Here is a 21,485-nt window from a genome sequence, read left to right as displayed (position 1 = left end):
CCTCGACTGTCGGAGCCCGCAGCGGGCGCGTGGCCTTGCCGGGGCCGGGTGGGGGCTGAGAGCAGCGCCCGGGCTCCCAGGGCAGGAGCGGGGTGGCGCGAGGCAGACCCCTGCCCGGCTCACAGCCCCTCGCCCGCACCGGAGCCGCCCGGGGCTGCTCGTGCCAGCAGGCGCCAAGGCGGCAGCCGGCAGCCCGGCCCGGCCGGCGCAGCCCAAAATAGCTGCGGGCTCACCTGGGGGGGCGCGCGGGGCCGGGGGCCAGCCCGCCTGCCCTCGCCTCTGGGCTGCTCCATATTAATGAGCCTGGCCCCTTCCTCCTCCTCCTCCTCCTCCTCCTCCTCCTCCTCGGCAGGCTGCCGGGGGCGCGCGCCGGGGCCGGGCAGTCGGGGCTGCCGCACACCTGAGCACCGCCGAGCCGGGCCAGCACCGCCGCGGGCTTGCGGCACCCTCGCCATGGCCGGCTCCCCGGGCAGCCTCAAGCTCTGCCTCCTCCTCCTCCTCCTCCTCCTCCAGGCCACCGGCTTCTGCCTGGCTCAGCTCGTAAGTGCTCCGCTCTGTCCCCTTCCGCGGCCGGACGCCCGAGCCCCTCAGCCCGCTTGCCCCTCTTGGGCTCCCCGCTCCTTTTTTCCACCCCTTTTGCTCATTCTCCCCTTGTGCAGGGGGGACGGCACCGGTCCCCAGCCAGGCTGCGGAGCCCCATCCCCGTCGGGGAGCTCCCCGTGCCGAGCGCTGCCCGCAGCCCCACGCGGAGGGCCGGGAACGGGRCCGGGCTGCGCGGCGACGTCCGCCCCGCTCGCGTTTGGCACTCGCTGGCCGAGCGCTCGGTTTGCCCTTTGGGGCGGGATGGGGGCTTTCGCCGCCGTTTCTGCTCCCTCCGCTGCAGCACCCAGCTCTTTTGCCTCCTGTCCCTTGGGAAACGTGTGCTGGGGTCCGGCTAGCCGGCAGCACCGCGGGGCGGCCGGAGGGCTCTGCCCACCACCATGGCCAGGAAGGGCTCAAGCCCGGGATGCATGGCGCAGGCAGAGGCCCTTGGAGGTCYGCGGGCGTTTGCCGAGGGCCAGCAGGGATCTAGTGCGGCAGCGGAGGCGACACGAGTCGGGGTCCCGGAGGGCTCCCCAAACTTACCCAAAGGCAGGAGAAAATGAATCAGAGAGAAAAGAGCAAGTGAAGGAAGCGTCTCCCAGTGCTGCCGAGTGCGAGCGCTGCCCGGGGAAGGGAGGCAATGCTCCTCTGCAATCACACCCGCCAGGGACAGGCCATCACCGCCCAGCCCCAAAAATCAGAYGTTTAGAACAGAAGTGGTGTAACGTTTGGGGAAATCTCCCCCCATGGAAGAGAAGCTGGCTTGTGCTGCCGCAAAGGCGGCTCACCTCTGCCGAGGGCCGGGGAGGGTCCGGCTGCCTTCCCGCAGCAGCCCCGATGCCGGCGGGCTGGCGGCCGCCGGACCTGCGCCGGGGAACGGGCTCCAGCCGGCAGCCACAGCGGGGACTCGGGGAGCTCCCGAAACAAAGAACCRTTTGGAAAGGGCTTGGGCAGCACAAAGGTGCTATTCATGGGTGCTTCCAGGCGGGATCTCTCCCTGCCCAGACGGGGAGGGGGGTATTTCCAAGGTGAAGCCAGGGGGGTCTCTCAGTTTTGCCCACAAACGAGCAGGACTGCTCATCCTTGTAAGCTGTGCTTTAAAATAAATAAGCCTCGAAGAACGGAGGAGCCCCAGGCGGTGTCAGACACAGGCAGCCTGTCTGAGTTTCATTTCCAAGAACACCAGGGATTCGGTCTCCAGGAGCAGAGTCTCTTCCCTGAAAATGCCCCGTTAGGATAACAGAGATTTATTTGCAAAGCTCTTCCTGGGGAGCCGTGTAAAAACCTCAGAGCTGGAGGCCAGGCTGCTCCTGGAGCTCCCCTGACGCCGCCTGAATGGCGCTTTTGTGAGATGCTGAAGAGCGATGCTGCAAACGCGCCGCGGAGCCGGCCCCGGGCAGAGCGCCAGGCGGGCGCAGGGCGCGCACGGAGGCCGGGACGCGGGCTCCCGCCGCGGGCTCGGCCTCCCCGTTCAACGCCAGCGGCTCCAGGCGTCGAAGTCCTGCCGGTGCTTGCGGAAACCCTGGCGCGGGGGCTGCACCCCGAGCAGAGAGGGGCCTCTGCAAAGGCTGCCGTCGCCCTGCTGAGACCCCCAGCGACCCCCGCTTTCCCCAGCCCGGCCGGAGGGAACCAGGGCGCTAGTAGTTCAAGCATGCAGGGGGAATTTCCCGGGTTTCCCCATCCGTGCCCTTGCTTGGGGGCCTTTGGGACGGGACGGGCTGCCCCGGGGCGGACGGCAGGGGAAGCGGGAGCTGTCGCGTGGCGCCTGGGGGTGCTCGCCCCGGTCCCGGCGCGTGCAGGCGGCGGGCGCTGCTCCCTCCGAGCCCGAGCATCTCCGTCCTGACGCGAGCCCTGCCTCCTCTCCCCCCCCCCCCCTTAGCGAGGTCCGCCAGGAGAGCCCGGCCCGCGAGGGCCCCCCGGTCCGCCAGGAGTGCCGGGAGCCGACGGCATCGACGTGAGTACGGGGCCGCGGGGAGGGAGGGGGCCCGGGGCACAAAGAGGGACATTGTGTCGGGGCGGCAGCTTGCGGCTGGGGCCGGCCCCTGCGAGGAGCCGGATTTGCAAAGGGATGTAGACTCCTAAATGCACCGAGAAGGCTCCGGCTGGGCCTTCGGAAAACGCTCCGAGGCCAGCTGGTGGGTGCCTGCAGCCGTAGCCTCCGAAAAAAAACCTTGGGATACTGGGTCTGATCTGCTTCCTGAGGGGCACGGCGATAGGGAGCTTGTCGCGCACGGTGAGCGCTGTCCCGCGGCCCCGTGGCAGCGTCCTCAGGGCCCCCCCCGGGGGGGGGGGCAAGGAGGGTGCCGGGGGTGCCGGGATGAGGCCCAGAGGTGCCCCCGAGGAGGAGGATGCCGTCGGGGCGGCGGGGAGCAGCGCCCCGGGATGCGGGTGCCCGTGCAGCGGCGGTGCCGGTGCCGAGACCCTCGCGGGGGTGCGGGGGGGGGGGGAACGACCGAACACAGCGGGGATTTGTGAGCCGGCAGAAAGCGCCTTTCTGTGCGCCTGGCCCCAGGCTCCACCCCGGCCCCAGGGTGTTATTTTAGTGCTATTTTTACCCCAAAGCCGCAGCCTTCCTGCAACCGCACCGAAGTGCGCTCTGTTCCTCGCTCCAGCCCCGGCCCGGCCTCCAAGCTGGGGGCATCCCGCACCTCTCGGCGGCTTTGGGGGGGCACGGGAGGACATGGAGCAGGCCCTGAGCAAAACCCCCCCTTTTAATAACCTTCTTCTCTTTCCGCAGGGTGACAAAGGCTCGCCCGGCGCGCCTGGCCCCTCGGTGAGCATAGGTGCCTCCTTCCGAGCTCGCGGATTGCCTCGTCCCTTTGGGAAGAGCCGCCTTTTAACTTGTGCACGTGCCTCTTTTAAAGGGTGCCAAGGGGGAGCCCGGAGCGCCCGGTCCGGACGGGCCCCCAGGGAAGCCCGGCATCGACGTGAGTACAGCCCCTCGCCTTCCCGGTGCGGCTCCGATCCGAGYGGGCTCTCGGCAAGCTCTGCTGATCTCCCGGCTCGGGGAGCAGGAGTTTGGCTGGGGTCTGCGTCTGAGCCCGTCACCCCCCCCCCCCCGGGTGCTGGGAGCTCTTAGCTCTGCCCCGAACGGGAGCAAACGTGACCCCGCCGAGCCCTGAGATGCCTCTTCTCAAGCAAAGCGCGGAGGAGCTCTGTGCAATCCTGCTGGCACTCCCGAGGCCGGGTCTGCACCGGCTAAAGCCCTTGGATCCTTTTCTGCCGCGCACGAGGAAGTGCCAAAATCCCTCCGTGCGGCAGCTCAAAGCGCCTTTACGTTCGCAGCAAGAAACGCAGGCCGAGCGCGGCGCCTCCTTGGAGCTCGGGGGCCGCAGCTGCCGCCCTGCCTCCCGCCGCCCCCGGCTCCCGAAAGAGCGCAGGGGGAAGAGCAGGGGAGCGGGAAGGGTGCCCGGCATCCGCCCGGAGAGCAGCGCTGCCCGGGTGCKCGTCTGAGCGCGTCGCACGTCTGCGTGCTCACCAGCAGGACGCCCAAACTGCAGGGCCCTCTTTTGTGTCTCCGGAYGCGCCTCCATAAAAATTTGGGTTTTAGCTATTCTTCAGTAATAAATGAATAGAATAATAAATGTCATTATCAGCATGCATTATTCAGCCAGGCTAATCTGCCCTGCAAAAGATTTTCAGCCCTGTTGAATAAAGCAGCAGAACGGAGCCGGGCTGAGCGAGCGGCTTTGCGCTCCCGGCGTCCCGAGGGCTTTGCAGCGTGCAGGAATTAGACCATGCGGCGGGCGTAGCGCAAGCAACCAGCGCTTAACACCTCTTTATAGCAAGCCAGACGCGACCCTCAGCGATGCTGGTGAAGCCGGCACGCTCCTCCGGACCCACGCGGGTGTAGCTGGGCTCCCAGAGGGGCTGTGGTCTTGCATGCCTCTCCGGCGCCGATCTGGTGCCGATCCTTGCCGAGCCCCCCCAGGCTGAGCCCCGTCGCGGACATCGCGAGGAGCCTGCGGTGGTTTATTCCCGACTGGTTTGCACCATCGGGGCTGCACTCCAGCATCGCCGGGTTTGGTACCCGGCATCTGCATAGCAGACACAAAGTCCCCACTCGTAACCCCCCAGGGTGGCGGAAGCAGCCTGGACAGAAATGCCGGAAAATGTTGGAAAGCAGAGCGGCGCGGGCGGCGAGGGGGAAGGCCGGCTATGCATGGCAGTAACCTCCGGCATCTCTCCTCTTGCAGGGCCTGACAGGAGCAAAAGGGGAACCGGGGCCCGTTGGCGGGCCAGGAATTAAGGTAAGCGCGGGCAGTGCCGGGGCTGTTCCCTGGGGGCTGCGCTCGTCCCTCTCCCTCGGGAGCAGGGCGGTTGGGGAGGGGACGCGCTGCTGCAGCACTGCGGTGGTGCAGTACTGGGCTGCGGCAGGGCACCGAGGCTCCATCCCGCGTGGGACTGAGTATTAGCAGCTCATGCACGRCGCAGGCCCCCCTGCTCTGCCACCACCGTGCTGGTCCCGTCCGCCCCAGCAAGGGCACGGGCGAGCCTGGGGTGCACCAAGCCCCGCTATTGCAACAGCCCGCGGCACGCTGGGTGTCCGGTGGGGCTCGGGGCCGTCCGAGTGCGGGACCAGGATTCGGCTCCTGACTCTCCCCTTCTGTCCCGACAGGGCCAGCCTGGACTCCCAGGGCCGCCGGGGCTCCCCGTGAGTATCTCCCTCTCCAGCGGGTGATGGAGCACCCGGCTCCCGGGTGGGAGCAGTGCCCGGAGCAAGGCTTTGCTCTCCCGCCGCGTCCCCGGGGGCGGCTGAGCGCTGCCCTCTYGCCCCAGCCCTGCACGGGGCAGAGGCACCGCTGGGTTTTGGCTGGGGGGGATGGAGGACGTGGACCCACTGTGTCTTTTTTCTTGTTTCAGGGCCCTTCGCTGCCAGGACCACCCGTAAGTGCTGTGCTGGAGGGGCTGGGGTGGTCGGCCGGGACGCCCGCTCGGGGTTGTGCTGGGAGAAGTCAAATCCCGGCACCCCCAGAGGGAGACTGAGGTCCCCGAGCTCTCTGCACCCCTCAGCAATCCTGGGGCTAAGCCTGAGGCTTGGGGAAGGGTGAGCCGAATATTCGTGATGGGCCACGTGGCCAGGGATCGGCTGGACTCTCTCACTGCTGGTTCTCCACCAAAATCGGGAAGGGTGCAGTGTCCCTGCACAACTCCTGGGGTGTCTCAGCCTTGCCGGTACATGGCAGGGTTGTAAATGCGATAGCGCAAGGAMGAAGCGGGCTCACGCGCAGCCGGCGAGCCCAAACACCGGTGAGATCGGTGTGTTTGCAATGGGGGCTCGCAACCYCGTTAGAGGGGAGACGCTCGTGGGACCCGGCAGGCGCATTCAGCGAACGTCCCTCTTCTTCCTCAGGGGCTTCCGGGCCAGGTCGGACTGCCCGGGGAGATCGGAGCGCTGGGACCCAAGGTGAGGGCTGCTCCGGGCACCGCCCCGGAGGCAGCGCGGCGGGCGGACGTGCGGGGAAACCCTCCCCTCCTCGCCAGCCCGGTCCGTTCCTCGGCGCTTCGGGATAACCGGGGACATCCCCTGCGAACGTGGGCGAGCGCGGTCCCAGCATGGGAACGGAGAGGTGGCGGAGCCCCTGCCCTCCATCCCCTCCGCAGCCGTTTCCCGCGGGTGTCCGGTCTCCGGTGCTTTATTGCCCTGTCTCTGCGCTGGCTCCCGCTGTAGCCATCGACCTTCCTAAAGTCTCCTTCCCTTGGGGCTCTTCTTTTCCTAGGGCGATCCCGGACCCGATGGCCCGCGGGGTCCCCCAGGCCCTCCCGGGAAACCTGTGAGTATCTCCCCTGGCCTGAGCAGGGCTTCGTGCAGGAGGGAGACCCCGTAACTCAGGCCCCGGCCCTCGTCCCCGTCCTTCAGCAGCCGGGGCAGGGGCTGAGCCCCGATGGAGGGTGCAGGGACGCGGGCGGGTGGAGGCAGCTCGGCCCGGAGCGTCGCTGTGGGCAGCGCCGTGGCAGGAGCCTGAAGGATGCTCTCTCCTTCCAGGGCCCCCCCGGACACGTCCAGGGACTGGAAGGCAGCGCTGACTTCTTGGTAAGAGCCGCAATTACCGTGTGCTTGCAACGGGCCTCCGCAGTTTAACGACGGCTGGAAGATTGCACCAGGCGTTGCCTGGAAGTACGTTAATCCTAGCGATTTGGTGACAGCCTGGAGACGCTGGGGAGCAAAGCGAGGGCTGATCCCGGCGTGACCTCCTCCTCCCCGGGGCWGACCGTGCCCAGCCTCGCTGCAAGTGCCCTCGGGGGGCGGCAGCTCCCCGCTTTCCTGCTGGGGCCGGGGGCTTGCCGAGCCTCCCGTGCGGAGCAGCCGGCTCCGTGCCCAGAGCTGGTCCCGTTGCCCTTYGCTGGCTCCCCGTCGGGACTGGCGGAGCGGGATTGACCGCGGAAAGCAGCGCCGGCAGGGGATGGCGGGGAGCCTCTGCRGTGCCCGGGGCCGGCTCGGTGCCTGGGGCGAGAGCGGCTGCCGGGGGGAGCAGGGTCTGCAACGGCACGGTGCCGCGAGCGCGCCGTCCCTGCGGGCTGTGTCGCAGAGCCCAGCTTAGACGCTCCGGCACGTCCTTCCCTGGCCGGCAGCAGGGCCAGGGCACGGCTTCGCCACGGCTTTGGGCCAATTCCCAGTTAAAACGTGCATCTGTTCTCCCCACCAGTGTCCCACCAACTGCCCACCAGGTCCCAAGGGTCCCCAAGGACTGCAGGGACTGAAGGTAAGGGAGCCCGGAGCTGCTGGCGAGCCGGCACGTCCCCGGGGTGGGCACGTCGCCGGCGGGGTTGGCTCCGGGTGCTGCTGCCCGCGGCCCGGCTGCGCCCTGCCGAGGATGCGGCTTCCGCCCTGGTGCCCAGGGGAGCTCACGCTCCTCCTCTTCTCCCGCAGGGACACAGGGGCCGCCCCGGCGCCCTCGGAGAGCCTGGCAGGCAGGGCCGGCAGGTGAGCACGGCCGGGCCCCCCGGGGCTGGGAGGAGGAGGAGGAGGATGGTGGGGTTGATCTTCCCCGGAGGGGGTCCTCCGTGGAGGATGGGGCTCCCCACTTCCCAACCCCCCTGGGTGAGGGGGGTCCTGTCCTGAGCCGACCCCGGGGCGGTCGATACCCCTGYGTCACCCGCAGAGGCTCCCCCGCGCTCACGTCTCTTCTCTCCGGCTCCTTCCCAGGGCCCCAAGGGTGACGTCGGCGCCTCCGGAGAACAAGGCATCCCTGGCCCTCCAGTAACGTATTTATTTCCATTTGCTGCTGTTACCCCGGGTGCTTGGGGCTGACCGGCGTGGGGATGTGACCAGCCCAGCGTGTCCCTGCTCCTGGGGACCAACCGCTGGCACCAGCACGAAGCCTTCGCCCCGTCCATCCTCCTCCTCCTCCCCGCTCGTGCTGGCGGCCTCCCGGGGCAGCGCTGGGCAGCGGGAGCATGTGTGATGGCCGGGGCATCTCGGTCCCCGGCCGGCGGAGCGGGCTGCCCCGATAACGCACTGACCCCGGCCAAACCCCCCGCTGGCGCTGAGCCCCCGGTACCCTGCCGAGACGGGGCTCATCCTGCCCTGCTCTCTGCGGGGGCGTGAGGATTAAGTTGTCTGAGATTGCTGAGCGCTTTGAAGATGAAAAGCAATTAACGGGCTGAGCCCTTCAGTCCGGGAAAGAGCAAAATCCGTTGGAAGCCGACAGCTTGGTCGGAGGAAGGAGCACCAGCCTGCGCCCGCCGCTGTTATCAAACCGAGAGCTGGAGCGGGGCCGGACTGGCGCGCGGCAGAGTCCGGAGCGGGCGGCAGGCCTGAAACGCCTCGTATTTGGCAAAAAGCACTGATTTCCGATATCAGCTTCTGCTTTAATTGCTGTTTCCTCCTGGGCTGCTTCTGGGGAGAGATCCAGGTTCCGGCTCAGCCTGCTTGTGGTTTATTCCCTGCAGGGACCGCAGGGCCTGAGGGGTTACCCCGGCGCGGCGGGACCCAAGGGCGAGACGGTAAGCGCTCGCAGGGACGAGGCGGCCGCGGCGCCCGGCTGCCGTCCCGACGGCGCTGCCTTTCCCGCGGGCTCGCGGCCGGAGGGGAGCAGGGCTGGGGGTTATACGGGAGGAATCAACCCCCCCCCCCCCGGGTGCTCTTTTTTTGCAGGGTCCTGCTGGCTACAAAGGGATGATCGGGACCATCGGAGCCGCCGGGCGGCCGGTGAGTGCTGTGCTGTCCCTCGTCCCCGGCGCTGGCGGGGGGGGCTGGGGGTGGCCCCGTGCTCAGCCCCCGTCTTTCTCGCCCCCCAGGGCAGGGAAGGCCCCAAGGGACCACCCGGGGAGCCCGGCGAGAAGGGAGAGCTGGTAGGTACCGCGCTTCGCCGCTGAGCATCCCCCGCCTCGCAGAGGAGCCCAGCCTGCCCTGCGCTCCGTCTGATTCCGGGCTCTTCCCTCGGCCCGGATCGGAACGCCACCAGCTTTCATCCCGTGCAAACAGGATTAGAGACCTCCTGGCTGGGGGGAAAGGCTCAAACTGGAGATTTCTGCTGGCTCCAAGTTTCCCAGCTCRCCTCTCGTAGCGAGGGTGCAAGCAGGGGGTGCCGGGGATGGGGGCCCTGTGCCCGTCTCGCCCGGGAGCAGGTCCATCCGGACACCCCTGCCTGGGCTGGCACCCTTGGTCCCACCAGGGCCGGTGCATCCCCTCGGGCCCGAGGGCAGGGACACGACTGTCCCGGCCTCCRCGCCAAATAGCTGGTGAAATAACGCTTGCTCTCTCCCGGTGCAGGGTGGCCGCGGCATCAGGGGTCCCCAAGGCGACATCGGCCCCAAGGGGGAGAACGTAAGTACAGCCGCCCTCCAGCCGGGCCCCTCAGCGGTGCTTCGGGCCAGAGCTCCGGCGCTGAGCCCCGTGCAAGGAGAAGGACGGAGGTCTCCAGGGAGAGGAGCCGCTTGCTCCAGCACGGGCTGGGTTTTGCAGCRCGCATCCCAGCCCAGCTTGGCGTGGTCGCGGCGTGCCCTCGCCTCTCTGGGAGGTGCTGCACAGACCGACTCTCCCTCCTTCCGCAGGGTCTCCCGGGCATCGACGGCAAGGACGGCACGCCGGGAATCCCAGGCGTGAAGGTGAGGCGCCGCGCGGACAGGGGAGCGCCGGCTGCCCGGGCTCTGCGGGCAACTCCCTGCGGTGGCGATGGGGAACGGATACGTGCCGCTCCCCATTCGGGTGCTTGCTGGAAATAAAGGGACAGCGAGGGGCACCTTGGCCTTGATGTGGCATCTCCCCAACTGGTTGAGTCTGGCTGTCCCCGTGGGGCAAAGGGAGGATGGTCTCTCTYGGCCAGGAGCGCCTTGTCCCATCCCCAGGGACCTTTCCGCATCCTCTGCCGCGCAGCAGCGCCTCCGCCTTTCCCTTGCAGGGCAGCGTGGGACAAGCCGGCCGCCCGGGGCCTCCAGGCCACCGGGGACAAGCTGTGAGTATTGCATGTAGGACCCCCCCCCGGGTGGTACCCCATCACTCATGGGGGTCCCCCGTCCCCCAGCTCGCCGGGGCGCAGAGCCAGCACCCAGCGGAGACGCTGCCTGCCGGCGYGGGGCAGCAGGCAGCTCCCTGCGTGCTGATCCTGGCTGTGTTTCCACAGGGCTTGCCGGGCCAGCCGGGAAGTAAAGGCGGCCCCGGAGACAAGGTGGGTCAGGCGAGCTCCGGGAACGGCGCGTCTGCGGGCTCACCCGCGAGCCCTCGACGCTCTCGATCGCGCCTGCCTCTCTTCCGCAGGGTGAACCCGGTCCTCGAGGCCAGCCAGGTGTCACCGGTGCCCCCGGGCAAATCGTAAGTAAAGAGATGCCATCTGCTTCCTAATGGGAGTCTCTGGCGCCGCTCCCGGCAGCCCGGGCAAAGCCTCCTTCCGGCCAGCCCAGGGTTTGTTTTCTCTCTCTCTTTCTCTTTTTTCCCCTATTTGCTGTCAAATAGAGAACGGAATTGGCCGCTTTCCCTCCCCAGCCCTCCTCCTTCCCTCCGTCCCCCGCTATTTGTGGCAGGGGAGCTGCTCGGAGGAGCAGCGTTGGCAGCAAACGCAAACCTTGTGAACATGACTCAGGGCCTGCAATAAACCCTTGGAAAGCAGCAGGTTGTCCACGGACATCTGTTTTTAGCAGGCATGAGCTTTCTCGGAGACTGTTAATCCCYGGTGGCTCCAGTGCAGCCCCTTTGCGGGGCTCATTGCCCCGGTGCCTCCCAGACCCTCTCTCTGCCTGTGTCCCATCCACTGGCACCCAGAAGTGGCCAGGACCTGTGTCCGCTGATCCCCCCATCGCCCGTGGGGTGCTGCTCGGACCACAGCATCTTCCATCACTCTGGGGCCGCGCTCTGCCGCCTGGCTGCGGGGGACAAGGACTGGCCTTGGGAAGGGCACGGGGCGCCCGTCCCGCTGCCGTCTCCCCTAGAAAGCGCGACGGGCAAATGCTCGTGCACGAATGCAAAACCAGGCAGCACTGTCAGCCCCCGAGCTGCCCATTCGCTGCCCCTCACCAGGAATAACGCCCCGTTCTGGATCTTTTCGCTCCTAGGGTGAACCAGGACCTCGGGGTGAGCAAGGACCACAGGGTGTCCGTGGGCTGAAGGTGAGTCCGGGAAGCAGCGGGACGCGTGGCTGCGTGGCGACCGGCCCCTGACYGACTCTTCCTTTGGTCTCTGCAGGGAGATCGGGGTGAGCGAGGCCTCGTGGGTCCCCCCGGCGATCAGGGCAGAGTGGTGAGTACGTGCTGGGCCCCCTCCCGGGGCTTGGGGCCGGAGCCCGTGGTGGGAAACGGCTTTGCCGTCCCCGGAGCCGCAGGGACCCGTGCCGGGAGAGACCCTGCCGCTGCAGCGCAGCCCGGAGGTTTTAAGGCTTGGACCACTGCGCATCTCCCCTTTGCTCGCTGCGGGGTTTGATCGCTAGCCCCGTCCTGCTGCGCGTGGCCGGACAGGGCGAGGGATTAGCCAGCAGAGCAAGTGCGCAGGGATTAGCGGTCCCCGGGGCCAGTGGCATCTTCAGCCCAGCCAGGAGTGGAATTTCCTCCCAGATACCCAGCAGGGAGAGCGCTCGGCTCCTCCTGGAGGCTTTCCCAGCCTGGAAAACAGCCCCAAAGCGACCTGGGGATGATGCACAGAGGGGGCAGGAGGTGTCCGGCTCCCCCGGACCGCGGGGCTGTGCCGGGCTCCTGGGCACGCCTGCGTGCCGAAGGGAGCGCGGTGCCTTCCTCCCTGGGGCTGGACGTCTCCCCAGGCCTCCTGCGGCAGGGGCTGCCCAGTCTCCCCGGTCGGGAAGGCCTGGGAACGTGTCTGCTGGGCGGCGCAGGGCCGCGTCTCACCGCTGCTGCTGGTGGTCTCAGTGGCATCCGGCAGAGCTTTCGTTATCCGCCCACGGGTAATCGTCGGCACCGTCGCGTCAAACCAGAGCCACCGCAAAGGTCGACCTTCGTCCAGCTCTTTTACAAGTTTCTTTTCCACAGCCGCTTCTCATTCACCAGAACTTTCTCTTTCTGTGCGTTACCTTCATTYCCAGGGTSCYAAAGGGGAACAGGGCCCTCCAGGARTCCCAGGAGCCCAAGGCTTGCCGGGAGTCAAAGGAGACAAGGTGATCACCCTGCGGCTCCTGGCTCTGGAGCAGTCAGCAACAGGGGGCTAGCTCAGGAAAAGCAGAAGGGAGAAACGCTCTRTGAAGCTCTTTAAATGTTCCTGCAAGAAAAGTGACTCCCTGCAGAAACCTTTGCTGTTGGAGAGACAAGTGGCAAATCCAGCCCGAGCTCTACCGAGCAGCCGCGCTGCGGAGCCGTGGGGTTTGACGGGCAGGCAGTGGGTGTACTTGCCGTGGGAATGAGGGGGCAGGCGGGTGGGCAGATGGGACAGAGCGGTGGGCACGGTGGAGGGGAGGAGATGAACGATGAAGACAAGATGACAGTGCAGGGACTCAGGGCTGAGTCACTTGCAACGTTTCTCCTAACACAGCGGATCTATTTTAGATCTTGCTGCAGGATCCTGTATTTGCCCAGAGCTGGTGCCACAGGGAACCTGTTCCTTGGACTGGGACAAGCTGGGATCTAGCTTTAATACAGAGGGTTGAGACATCAGGAGAGTAGCTGGGCAGGCAGGAGGTATCTGAGCCTGGTGGGAAGCCCASGATGGAGTTTTTAGCAGACAAGATTTTGGTGCCCAAGGTGCCTGTCAGATCCACCTTGCTGCACCATGAACCACGTATGAACCCCTGCCACAGCCCGCACATCCGACCCCGCATGTTTCCTCCCTCCCTTGCGTGCTCCCAGGTCTCACCACAGTCTCTCCTCTCCTCCAGGGCTCCCCGGGGAAAACCGGCCCCAAAGGTGGTGTTGTGAGTATACGCTCTTCCCACCGCTGCGCTGGGTGGCTCGGGCAGGCTGGGGGGAGAAGTGCCGGCACCTGCATTTATCAGGGCTGACACCCACCTCTGTCGATGGGTGACTCAGTGGGATGCTCCCAGCTGCCGGGTGTTAGCTGCCAGCTGGGAGTCCCTAGCCTCCGCTTCGTGGCRTGAGCAGCTGTGCAATAAAACTTTGAGTTGTTTCAAAGGCATTTTCCCCCTTCCATGGGAAAGCTGGAAGGATCTGCTTTTCCTTCCCAAAAAGCAAAATGTTTTCTAACTGGGCGATTTCCCAGAGTCTTTCATGCAGCTCCTCTAGTGGCAGCAGTTTGCAGGTTGCGTTCAGCCTTGCTGACCCCCTCCCAGAACTGACCGTGCTCCCAGGACTAACTGGCTTGAGCCGAGTCTCATATGAGCCCTGCGTGGGCTCTGAGTGTGCAGAGGGTGACACGAGCAGTGATGCTCATTAGTGGCCTGGACCACCAGGTTAGAGGATGATGCACGAGACTGTAAAAGCTATAGACCTGGTATCGCTCAGTGCACGGGCTGGAGGGTCAGTGCTGCGGGCAGAGGTGGGCACTCGCCCTCCTGCCTGCATTTGCTCCCAAGCATAAGCTTTTGCCCAGGCAGCCTGATGCACCACTGAAACGGAGGTGCTAAAGATCTTCCTCCCACTGCAGGGAGCTGGTGGAAGGACCAGGCTTTTTTATACCGTCCCCTTGAGCATCCCCCATGGCTGTGACTGCAAGTAACTGCGCAGACAAAAAGCAGATCTAGAACAGCAGGCCAGAAAGAGTGATYAAAATTGCTCCAGAGAAGGTGGGCGGTGGTGAAGTTTCACAACTCTTGTGTCTTTCCTCCAGGGAGACCCAGGCGTTCACGGCCTCTCGGGGGTGAAGGGAGAGAAGGTAGGTACCCGCAGGACAGGCCTGCTGGAGGGTTTCTGGGGTTGAGGGTGAGGGCTGGTGGCAGATGTGGTTCCCTGCACCCACAGCCCTGCACCACATGCCCGGTGCAGCACATGTGGCCGGTTTGTGAGAGCGGGGACACGTGCATTTCCCCCGCTGGCACCCACTGCTCTGTCCCTGCCTCCCTGCTGTGCCGCACTGGCAGCTGCATCTTGTCCCAGCTCAGGCCCTCAGCAGTGTTTGAAGATTTGTGTTTCCCCATTGCATTTCTTGTATCTTCTGTCCCCAGGGTGAATCAGGCGAGCCAGGGCCAAAGGGACAGGTGAGTGATGGTGGCTTTAGGAGATGGTRATTCCCCAAACCTTCTCTCTGGGTGGCTCTCCAGGACTCCCTAGAGCCTGGGGACCATGAGGGCCAGGACGAGGTTTACCCAAAACTGGAGGCACTCTTCCTGCCCCATGACTGGTTTCCCTGAGTTGGACCACTCTGAGAAAACCCCCACCTTGGGCCGGTCCTGGCTGGCTTCCCCACACCAGCGTTTCCATTTCTGGATGATCCAGCCTGGAGCATCCTGCCAGCATAGGAACACAGCAAGCTGCAAGCGYGTGGGGAGCTGGTACCTTGTCCCTGCTGGAGGTGCGCTGCGTTGCGYTGCAAAAAACATCGCAGCTTTGCTGGGAGGCCTCTTGAGCTGGGATCCAGCAGAGCTCTGCTGAGCTGCGAGCTGGCCCCCGTCCGYGTGCATGTTGCAGGCTGGCGGTCGGTGACAGCGTTTTCACTGGAGATGGGCTTCAAGTGGCCCCAGGGTCCGACCCCGTTTGGGGTTCAGACCCCTGCTGCAAGCTGTGGCTCTGGAAATCCTCACGGTCTGTCAAGCGGGACGGGACGGCGCTCGCCCGTTCCTGAYGCCGCTCTCCATCCCTACCGCAGCAAGGCATCCGGGGCGAGCTCGGCTTCTCCGGCCCCGCCGGGGACGCAGGCGCGCCGGGCGTGAGAGGCTACCCGGGACCTCCCGGCCCGCGAGGACTCGTCGGGGAGCGCGGCGTGCCGGGGATGCCCGGCCAGCGGGGCATAGCYGTGAGTGACCCCCCCGCCCCAAAACCTCCCGATGTCCCCCCTACCCCCCAGCCCGTTCGTGCCTCCTACGCCCATGGAAACGGCTGTCGGCTGGTGTCCCGGTTATCTTGTTCAGCTCTGCAGATTATTTTCCTCTGAGCTCTTCTTACCCACCACTTCCCCCGGAAGCGGCTGCTGTTCAGCTCGGCTCCGGCTAGCTGAGTCCTTGCAGCCACCCAGCGTCTAGCACCAGTGCGAGTCATTGCAACCTCCTGGGGGGGATTTTTCCCTAAAAGCCTCATTTTAGAGTTGCAAAATGGAGCTGCAGAGAGCTAAGCGGGCTGAGGCCAGCGAGCAGGCTGCAGCGTGGCCGGGGGCGGCAGGGCATGCCCGGAGCCGGGGCTGAGGCGCTCGTGCCGGCACCGACCGGCAAACGGGACGGTCCCGGCCGGGGTCTCCGGAGCAGGGAGCACCCTTTACCGTGTGTCCCCCTTGTCCCCGCTCTCAGGGCCGGGATGCCGGCGACCAGCACATCGTCGACGTGGTCTTGAAGATGCTGCAAGGTGAGGAGCGCCGGGCGCGCGGGGCGGCTCCGGCCGGGCAGCTCCCACCGCGCGTCCCCAACGCCGGCGTGCGCTTGCCTTACAGAGCAGCTGGCGGAGGTGGCGGTGAGCGCCAAGCGGGCGGCGCTGGGCGGCGCGGGGGCCATGGGGCCGCCCGGCCCCCCCGGCCCCCCGGGACCTCCTGGCGAGCAGGGGCCGCACGGAGCCATGGGGCCCCGCGGCATCCCCGGCATCCTGGGTGCCGCCGGGCAGATCGGCAACACGGGGCCTAAAGGTAGGTGGGGGCCGGCGGCGCTGGGAGAGGGGCGCGCCGAGGGGGGCCCTCGCTAGCCGCCTCTCAGGGCTGAAAGCAAAGGAGGCGCCGTAAAAATCAGCGGTGCCCAAACCCGGCTGGTTTATCATCCTGTTGCGTTCTCTTGCTTTGGGGTGGTTTTAGCAAAACGGAAAGGTGGTCTTTGCTTTCCAGAGGTGTTTTCCCATCCCCTTCCTGATGGGCCACCCTAGCCTCAAGGGAGCGCTTCCTCGTTTTTGCTCCCCTCTTTGAAATCCAGCTTTTCCCTGCACCAGCCCCAGCCGGGGCTGCCGGCGAGGCCGCGGCAGGCGGCAGCAGCTCCCGGCGGCGCTTGCCAATGCCAAAAATCCCGCGTGGGGGCTGCCTCCCCCCCCCGTCCATCCCGCCCACCCCTGGGGCCCTCTGCAGACCTCGCTGCACTTTTTGCGCTTCGTGCAGATATAACGCGTCCTTCCTCCCCTTCCTTTTCCTGCAGGGAAGCGAGGGGAGAAGGGCGAGCGCGGAGACGCTGGCCGGGGCCACCCAGGAATGCCGGGCCCGCCAGGGATCCCAGGTAAGCTCTATCCTGCCGCCCGGCTGCTCCCGGAGCGGCACCGGCGGGGGCCCGCGACCGACGGCCGCGCTCTCGTTGCAGGTCTCCCCGGCATCGCTGGCCAYGCGCTCGACGGCAAGGCTGGCGAGCGGGGCCTGCCGGGAGCCCCCGGAGAGGCCGGCCGGCCGGGCTCGCCTGGTCCCGCCGGGCTCCCCGGCTTCTGCGAGCCGGCCGCCTGCTTGGGAGCCTCGGCGTACGCCTCCGCGCGCCTAACGGAGCCAGGCGCCGTCAAGGGACCGACGTACTGAGGAGGCGCCGGAGGCGCGAGACTGCTGCGGGAACTGCTGCGGACCGAGCTGGAAAACCCCTTCCGGAGGCTGCTGCCTCGGGGCTGGGGCCAAAAAGACCAGAAAACTGCAAATCCTAGGGAGCGACCTGGCCGGGAAACCTCCGCCCATCCTGGGCTCCCAACGCGCCCTCTCTCCTCGGGTCGCAAGATGGTATTTGGCCATCGGGGAACTCTAAAGGAGGGGAAAAACGCAGCAGCGGGAATTTAATTTGATATAGGTAGAAATCCCCTCCAGCAGCTTGGTTCGTGGCAAGGAATAAAAAGACATCTCCCCCGTTACTGTCCTCCTTGGTAGGGTGCCTTAATTACCCCGTCTGCCCGTCCTCCGCTCCCTGTTGCCCCTTCTCGAAGAAATAAATTGTCTTTTATACAAATCCTCTCACTCTGATATGTTCTGCTTGGTGCTGGAGGGGAGGGTTTATGGCCAATTTCCTTTTTGTCCTATTTTTTAAAGGGAAAAGAAGAAATTGTGGTTTGATTATTTAAGAGACTTGCAAGATCCAGCCTTGTTCACTGCTGGGCACTTCCAGAGCTGTAAATCTTTGTAAAATAGGATTATTTTGTAACTATGAATAGAAGAACACCAACTTTTTAAAAAATGGACAATAAAAACAAGATGGATTTTTAATGAACTGAAACAATGTGTTGTTTTCTTTGAACCGGAGCTTGGTGGTGGAGCCTGCCCATGGTCCCCCCATGGCATCAGCAGGTGGGGGAGAAAGTGGGTCAGAAACACATTGGTCACAAGCAAATAACACCAAGATCACCATGTCCCCTTGCAATCAAGTGGGCCAGAAAACTATTAGTGGCATTGAAAAGGGTATTGATCTCTTTAATAGTTAAAAAGGAGGCCTGCAGCTATAACCAGATCCACAGGTGTCTTTCTCATTATTTCCATCGACAGAAGAAAGGATTAAAGCTGCACAGCGGGAGCAATGGGGCTTCGCTTTGTAAGATAAATAAAAATCAATTTTTGTTTATTAGCAAAGCGTGTTCGGCTTGGCAGGGTAACAAATCCCGAGGAGCGATGGCCAGAGCACCAAAAAGGACGGCCAGCCCCCTTCTGCGGAGCCGGCCACCCAGCGCGGCCCCTTGCTCCTGCCCCGCGCCGCAGAGCACCGCTCTCGCCTGCAAAGCGCCGTTCCCCAAACTCTTCAGAAGCATCCTGTATTCACCTTCCATTTAAAATTATTGCCCGGCTTCTCTGAGCCCTTTGCAAACCACTGCCTTGTCCCTTATTTGTAATCAGCAAACTTTAACGGGACACTCTTTTTATAAAAAAGTGGAAGTGAATTGCAAATGTTTTATTTGCAAGCTGGAATTTAATCAGGAAATTAAGAAGGCTGCATATTAATTAGGGGCCAGGCACGGGCTGCTCCAGTGAGTGGCAAATGCGCTCAGACTCTGTCTCTTCATCAGAGCCCTCATCACTATTCATGAGAGAAACACAAGATTGGATGCCATTAGAGAGACAAGAGAGATTGAAATCTGAAAATCGGTGGAAATGAAACAGTTGGAAAGCATCCAGTCTGTGCCCCAAATAATAATAAATCATTATTGCAAGGAGGTTAAGAAATAGCCTTGCTGAATACTTGTCTCAGTTTCTGGACAAATCAAGAGATTTATCCTAATTTTTTTCAACATGGAACTTAATAGTAACGGACAGGGGGAATAAACTGTTATGAATATTAATCCTCGTGTTGGGAATGCGGTGGTGAGGAGAACACTCCACGTTGCCAGCTGAGATGGAGCCCATGAGCTGTTCCCAGGCCGGAGAAGTGCAGCCCCGGCAGCAGGATGCAGCCTGCGCTGGGGGCATCCTGCATCCTCGAGCATCCCCGGCGCAGCGCGGGCCCTCGTCCGCTATAGCATTTGGGGAGCTTTTAATGCATTCCAGGGAAGCGTTCCCAAGCTCACCGTTTTTAAGAATGTGCGCATTTAAATGCAGAAACCAACCCAAACCCGTCTCCAGCCCCAAGCCAGGTCCGAAGCGAATCAAAGCGTCGGGCAAGTGGCTCTCTCGGGGCAGAGCCCAGCTTTGGGCTCCCCCCCCATTCCGCAAGGCGCCGGGAGCGGCGGCTCCGGCAAAGCTTTTTCTCTTTCTCCGCGAGAGGGAGCCGGTTGCCCGCGGAACGGCGCCGCCGCCGCCGCACCCGCCGCCCTGCCCCGGTGCCGCCGCCTCGCCCGCGAGCCCGGTTTGGCTCACACCCTTGGGGCAGAGCATCACCCCGCCGCCGCCCGGGCGCGACATCCCCCTCGCACGTCCCCTTCCTCCGGGCGCGACATCCCCCTCGCACGTCCCCTTCCTCCGGGCGCGACATCCCCCTCGCACGTCCCCTTCCTCCGGGCGCGACACCCCCCTCGCACGTCCCCTTCCTCCGGGCGCAACATCCCCCTCGCACGTCCCCTTCCTCCGGGCGCGACACCCCCCTCGCACGTCCCCTTCCTCCCTCCGCCGCGCCAGCAGCGGGTGCTCGGGGACGGGGAGCCCAGCGCGCCGGTTCGCTGCGGCTGCCGCGGTGCCGGGGAGGGTCGGAGGGGCGAGAGCAGCGCTGCAGCCCCCCGCCGGAGAGGCCTCGGCCAAGAGCTCTGGGGCTGGCGGCCGGCACCGCTGCCCGCAGCGGGCAGAGCTCGGGACTCCCCCCGTGTTACACCTCGGAGTTCAGTAATGGCCTCATGAGGGAGAATAGCTAGTACCTTGGGCTGGGGGATTTTCCCTTGTTTGGCTCAGAAGCAGCCAGAGTTTTAAACCGGAGAAGCAGAGCGTGGGAGAGCTGATACAGCCCCTAGCAGAGGGGGCTCCCGGCCCACAGCAGGAACTGCAAGCAGCACCCGGGGAGATCCACCCTCCCTGCAGCCACGCGCTGCGTCCTGGGACGGGCCCAGCCAGGACAGGATGGATGCAGAGACRCTGGGGACTGCAGTCACCCACTGCGCTTGCCGACACCGCTGCTCAGCTGCTGCTCTCTGCCGAGCCACATGCAGCTTCCCAAAAGGTGCTAATTGCAGCAGCTGCTGAGCTCTCCGTGAGCAAGAGGAGGCTTTGACCTTCAGCTGGTGATCTCGCTCCCCAGCTGCGGCAGCAGCCAGCAAAACACTACAGGGCAGCCACAGCTAAAACTGGGGTTTGTGCAGCCTTACAAGTCAGAGACTGGCAAGGCCAGTGTCTGGGAAGATTAAGAAGATTAGATTTTAATTAAAGTGCCAAGGAAGCAGCTGTCTGAATCTCTCACTCTTTTCTTTCCCACCTGCTCATGCCCMCATTGCAGATTCACTGCATATCCCTTGCAGATGGAGTTGGGCCCCTTGGCCCAAGTGCCTCCGGAGTGGAGATCCCTTTCCTGCCCTGAGCTCATCCTGGAGCATGGCTTTGGGAGCGATACACAGGAGGGAGGATACCGCAGCGGCTGGGAGTGGCACGGTTTAGTCACTGGAGTTGCTGTCCCCAAACATTCAACCATCGGAGGCTGGGCTGCAGCCAGTCATAACTGTTATTTCAATGCAGAAATGTGTAGAACMGTTTAAAATTATTTCCTGGGCTTTTAAAACCTGTGCCAAGCTTGTCTTTGCAGCTACACAGCCTAGAGGAACATGAAGGCGCAGAGTCGTGCATAATCTCCTGCCACCAGGAGGTCTCTCCTCGGATCAGCTGCAATTCATTGCTAAGCCCCAGACCTGCCAGCCCAGGGAAAGTGTTTCTGGGCTCCCCCAAACCTGTCTGAAAAGAGTAACCTAAAAGAGAAAGCCCCATTTCAAATATCCAGGCTCATTTGGCTGGGGGAGCAGTGTGTTCCCCCCCCATCACAGTAATTTATCGAGTTGGACATTAGTGCAAAAGACAAAAGGAATGAAATGAAAGGAAATCAAGGCACATCCCCCTGGGCCGYGCTGGCTGTGGGCAGCCAATTGCCCCAAAAGGCCTGCCGAGCCCTCCTGCAAAAGTCGCGGTTTTCATTCTCTTCCTTCTCCTTTGAAGGCTGTGAAAAAGAAAATGGAAGTCCAATTTACGTAGCCTGGAGTAATTAGGGGGCCTCTGATTACTACCATTCAGGGCTGATGAGGACCGCGGTGGCTGGCTGAAGTTTGCACTTGGACAAGCACCACTCGTTCCCCTTCGCAGCCACACGCGCCGTTGTTGCACTGAATGTGCTGTTGCTGCTCCCAAGGCAGGTCGCTGGCAGGAGGCAGGGAAATCGATTCCCCTCCCCGTCTCGGGGCCCTGCGCGCGGGAGCAAGTCGCCTTTCGCACACGGCCAGAAGACGAGAAATCTGCTGTTGCGGTTCAGGGCACCGAGCAGGCACGGGCACATCTGGCAGAGCCAACATCTGCTCTTGGGTGGGACCCGCCACCTTATGAACCACCCTTCCACCACAGGCCTTACGTCTCCTGGGTGTCCCTAGCAGCATTTTCCCCCTYGGATGGTTATCCGTATTCCTCCCAAACGTGAATGGGGGCAGCTGGGGCTGCAGATCCCGCCAGGACCAGCTCCAGCACTGCCAGGACCTGGGTGCCATTTGCACCCCTGGGGAAGGGCATCGCCGCCACATGAATAATGCAGGGGGCTGCGATAAAGTTTCCCCGTGCAAGCTAATGCATTGATTACACCAAATTGCCTCCCTCACCCTCAAGGAGGTAAAAATGAGCTAATCACCGTTTGTTCTCTCTTGATAGATGATTAACCACAAATTAGAATATTAAACAGAGGACTCTGGGTACGCAAATTAACAGCTGAGAACTAAGCTAATTATTGGAGGAGCCATAAAACTGCTTATTTTTACTCTTGGATTATTGTTTGATTTTTTTTTTTTCTTTTTAAAAAGGGGGATTCATTTTTTTTTTTTTTTAAAAACAGCTTCTTCTGCTGTTTGCGGCCAGAAGTGCTGCACGTGGTTGTGCCAGCTAG

The 21,485-nt window shown here is 63.7% G+C and overlaps 1 protein-coding gene across 1 annotated transcript; it reads left to right on the top strand.

Moving 5' to 3' along the window:
* Positions 1 to 3,190: 3,190 nt before the first annotated feature.
* On the top strand, positions 3,191 to 17,189 carry COL9A2 (collagen type IX alpha 2 chain). Its single transcript, XM_026085964.1, has 30 exons — positions 3,191 to 3,355; positions 3,447 to 3,509; positions 4,779 to 4,832; positions 5,201 to 5,236; positions 5,446 to 5,469; positions 5,936 to 5,989; positions 6,303 to 6,356; positions 6,569 to 6,616; positions 7,230 to 7,286; positions 7,454 to 7,507; positions 7,730 to 7,783; positions 8,476 to 8,529; positions 8,681 to 8,734; positions 8,824 to 8,877; positions 9,299 to 9,352; positions 9,580 to 9,633; positions 9,927 to 9,980; positions 10,149 to 10,193; positions 10,283 to 10,336; positions 11,074 to 11,127; positions 11,204 to 11,257; positions 12,051 to 12,122; positions 12,837 to 12,872; positions 13,745 to 13,789; positions 14,079 to 14,111; positions 14,720 to 14,866; positions 15,354 to 15,408; positions 15,494 to 15,682; positions 16,176 to 16,253; positions 16,335 to 17,189. Exons 1-30 carry the CDS (start codon positions 3,263 to 3,265, stop codon positions 16,538 to 16,540), a joined length of 1,983 nt encoding a protein of 660 aa, XP_025941749.1. The 5' UTR covers positions 3,191 to 3,262; the 3' UTR covers positions 16,541 to 17,189.
* The last annotated feature ends 4,296 nt before the right edge of the window (positions 17,190 to 21,485 follow it).

This window comes from Apteryx rowi, unplaced genomic scaffold (genome assembly GCF_003343035.1).
Source record: "Apteryx rowi isolate R43461 unplaced genomic scaffold, aptRow1 scaffold_68, whole genome shotgun sequence".
In the NCBI taxonomy this organism is placed as follows: domain Eukaryota; kingdom Metazoa; phylum Chordata; class Aves; order Apterygiformes; family Apterygidae; genus Apteryx; species Apteryx rowi.
The sequence above is the reverse complement of the archived record's forward strand: the minus strand, read 5'-3'. Positions and strand labels throughout refer to the sequence as shown.